Source organism: Carlito syrichta, unplaced genomic scaffold (genome assembly GCF_000164805.1).
Source record: "Carlito syrichta isolate Samal-C Ts95f unplaced genomic scaffold, Tarsius_syrichta-2.0.1 Scaffold307169, whole genome shotgun sequence".
In the NCBI taxonomy this organism is placed as follows: domain Eukaryota; kingdom Metazoa; phylum Chordata; class Mammalia; order Primates; family Tarsiidae; genus Carlito; species Carlito syrichta.
This window is the reverse complement of record NW_007251265.1, coordinates 291,507-295,354: the sequence shown is the minus strand read 5'-3', so window position 1 is coordinate 295,354 and position 3,848 is coordinate 291,507. Positions and strand designations below refer to the sequence as shown.

At 47.0% G+C, this 3,848-nt stretch overlaps 1 protein-coding gene across 1 annotated transcript in view; it reads left to right on the top strand.

The window, feature by feature from the left end:
- Positions 1-3,667: 3,667 nt before the first annotated feature.
- Positions 3,668-3,848, top strand: part of SPATA5 (spermatogenesis associated 5) — a 267,058-nt gene continuing 266,877 nt past the window's right edge. Inside the window, exon 1 of the mRNA XM_021715497.1 lies at positions 3,668-3,787. Coding sequence (XP_021571172.1) covers positions 3,722-3,787 — 66 coding nt within the window. The 5' untranslated portion in view covers positions 3,668-3,721. The remainder of the gene's footprint in view (positions 3,788-3,848) is intronic.

The window sequence follows — 3,848 nt, the reverse complement described above, 5'->3', positions numbered from 1 at the left end:
CCTTTCGGGCCGGGGCCGCGCAGGCTCCCTCCGGCGGGGCACAGGTGCTGCTCCTGCAAAGTCCGGTCAACGCGGCCGACTAGGAGAGCGTTGAGAGGAAAAAGTTCCCACTCAGGTCCTCGGGAGTGACTTCGCGAGCCCGAGTTTCCCCAGCAAAACCGCCTCCAGCTCTGCCCGGCTTTCCGCTTGCAAGTTCGGCAACCGCGGGGCCCCTCTCGGCTCGCCCACACGTCCCGCCCGCCGCTGAGTCGGGCTTACCACCCGAGCATCCCCCGTGTTCCTCGTCTTCGGCCGTTCCTATTGCGTCCACCCGAACTTCAGACCCCAGCGTCTCACCTGGGCTGCCACGATGGCTTTTTTCTTTTGAGTTGGCGTCTCACTCCCTCGCCCAGGCTGGAGCGCCGTGGCACGCTTGCGGCCACCCCAGGGTCGACCTGCTGGGCCCCGGCGATCCGTCCGCCTCAGCCTTCCAAGGAGCCGGAACTACAGGTGCGCTCCCACGCCGGCTAGTTTTTTTTATTTATTGCAGAGATGAGGTCTTGCCAAGCTGCCCGGGCTGGTCGCGAACCCCTGGCAATCCACTCGACTCGGCCTCCCAGTGCTGGGATGACTGGCTGAGCCACCCAGCCCCGCCCACCTGTAGCTTCCAGTTTTGTCCCCTTCCTTATTCTTTTTCCATTTCATAACCGGAATGGTCTTTTTTTTTTTGAGCTGGAGTCTCATTCTTGTCACCCAGGCTAGAGTGCAGTGGCGCAATCACGGCCACTGCAGCCTCAACCTGCTGGACTTAGGCAATCCTTCCCCCTCAGCCTTCCAAGTAGCTGGAACTGCAGACGCACGCCACCGTGCCCGGCTAGTTTTTTTGTGTGGTTTATTGTAGAGACGAGGGCTCACCAAGTTGCCCAGGCTGGTCTCGAAACCCCGGGCTCAGGCAGTCCTCTCTCCTCGGCCTCCCAAAGTGCTGGGATGACAGGCTGAGCCACCATGCCCGGCCTGGAATGGTCTTTTAAAATGAAGATCCTGTGATGAGCCTGCCTCTGTCCTCCTCTGATGGCCAGCGTCCTGAGACCGCCTGCTGCCCTGGGTGGTCTTGACGTTCTTCATGCGGCCTCTTGTTTCTATCCCGAGGGTGCACCGTGGTGCCCTCTGCCCAGGACGTCTGTACATGCCTTTCTGTTTGCAGAGAATCATGTTCCTTTTTTCAGATCTGATGTCACTGTGAGCAAGCTTCTCTAGTTCTTCCAAGTGAGGTCAGATTCGGCACTCTCAGTCATTCTTTCATTGTATTAACCTTAGTTTGTAATTACACAATTCTTCGAAGATTGTTGAGTAACACTCTCATCTTACTAGATTGTGAACTCTGTGGGGTCAAGGACGAGCAAAGTATCCGCCATACAGAACATACTTGCTGAGTGAATAAATGAGGGGGGATGGTTGTTGAATTTCTCTACAGTCTTGTCATCTGACATTTAAGGGGCTCAGTGGTGTGAAGGTGGTTCCTGGGGAAGGTGGGTGCTGAGGTATATTACAGTATTGGAGGAAGAGGATAGATGGAGAAAATTGCGTGGACAGCTTGAGTAGATGTGGATGAATTATGCCACGAAGTCACTGATGTCCTGGCAAATGAGGCTGGGGGATGGCAATTTAAACATGATCTCTGTTGGTATGGAGACTTGGAGGCATTCAGGGAAGCCTGTGATGTGGAAAATCCTGGGACGTTGTCAATATGGGTGAGGATGGAGGGAGAAGTCTCAGTCCTTGCGAAGGGCTGAATACACCTGAGAGATAGTGGTCAAGAGGAAAAAGTAGTTCATTAGGATTTAGGAAGAGGCAGGAACTGAATATTACGATGTCATCTAACAGCAGTATGCTGTTGTTGACCAGAAATCTATGTAAGAAACCTGATGCTCATGGGAAGGTTGAATTTCTATTCAGCATGCTCATTTCCTTTTAGGAGGAGGGACCCCCCAAAACCTCAGAGTTTATTTATAAAAATTGTGTATTCCTACCTGTTTAAACTTCAGTCACTGGAAGTTTAAACAGGTGAGTACTCTGTTTTATGCAATACACCTACTGAAACGCTTTTTCCGCTGATCAAAACAGTTTCTGAATTCGTTGGTTTTGATACTTTTTCGTGCTTGGGCCATTTTTTTCCTGTCTCTTTCACACGCCAGAAAGTTTCCATATGAGGACTTTTTTCATCCTGGGGAACAGACAAATAAAGAGATCCGGTGAATAGGTAGGGTGGGGCATGGGTTCTTGCCATTTTGGTCAAAACTGCTGAACCGCTCAGTGCAATGAGGGTACATTGTTGTTTTAAATCACCCATCATGAAATGGACAAACGTGTTGAAAGAGTCTCCAGAAAAAAAGTCACTGAAGCCAAATGCAGCCTCTCACAATGCTAGCTGGTTCACGGATGCCAGTGGGTTCCTAGAACACTTGCCTAGCGAGGGAAGCCTGCACTACTCGGGGCCCACCCTCAAAAAACAATTCCTTTTTTAGGTCTCCTCTCGTGTGTCAGTGCTGATCATCTTAGCTGTGTGAGATGCTTTGTTTTTGTAGACTTGCTCGTCTGATCACAGAAGAATAAACATGTGTTGGAAGTTATTCTGTAGTGACAGAATAGTGTGAGTTCTGTGAATCTCATGATTTTGTTTTCATTGAAATAATTTATTTTTCATTACATTTTTGATTGTTAAGGGACACTAAGATTAGGTAAAGCTCTATGATTATGGTATGTGTGTTTATAAATAAGTTTTGTAACCAAGTTTGTGACAGGTTTAAATTCCATATGTGTTTCAAGGATCTTGAACTGAAAAGTATTGTATACTCCTTTATGTTCATTCACTGCATAGATATTTATTGTGCAACTCCTAGGTTTGCTGCACTGTTAAGCATTGGAGATACAAAGAGAAATATGACCCCAAAGCAGCATACAATTTAGGAGAAACAACTGAATTTTATGATGATAAATGTTTTTTTGGCAACACAGGGTGCTGGAAGAATTTGAGGAAAGACTGCTCACTAGATGGGGATCCTGGGGGGGGGGCTGGAGGGGGAGGAGTGTTGATGTCAGCACACCATGTTCAAAGATATCATCAACTGGGCCGAATTCTGGGTCTCTTTTTCAGCCAAAAGCCGAAATCACTAATGGTGACTTCAGTCAATGAGTGTTGGCATAAGGAATGAGACTTGTGTCACCGTCTTACCTGCCTATTCTTGGTGCCAGGAAAGAAGGTCTGATTACTGTGATGGGGTCGGAAGTGGAGGCAGGTCTTGATCCTTTAGAGCCAGCTGTGCCTTGAGCCCAGCTCAATCCTTTGAACTCTAGTAGCCCACCCACCTTGGGGTCTGTACTACACAGAGCTCAGAGACTCTCTCGTAACTATATTTAGTTCTTAATGAATATAGGGACTTAAAAAATGAGAACTAGTGTCCTACAAAGTGTCTTTTTACTTAATATTCATGTTGTTAGTAGACCCTTAAAGGAGTTTGACTTTAAATCTGTTTGTTAAAAAGAGATTTGGATAGTAGTTTCTCCAGGGTCTGGTATGTGCATTCATGTGGTTATAGGTTAGAGGATTTTTATTTATTTCCAAAGAAAGTGTGCTTTAACTTTAATTTACAAAATAGTACAAGAATATTTTTTTTCTTTTATAGTAGATGACAAAATTCCAAAAACATTTCAGAATTCCCTTGTTCATCTTGGACTCAACACTATGAAGTCTGCAGATATCTGTATCGGTCGACCAGTGTTGCTTACCAGCTTGGATGGAAAGCAAGAGGTAAGAGTTTTTTTTTTTTTTTTTGAGTTGGAGTCTCACTCTGTCACCCAGACTGGAGTGC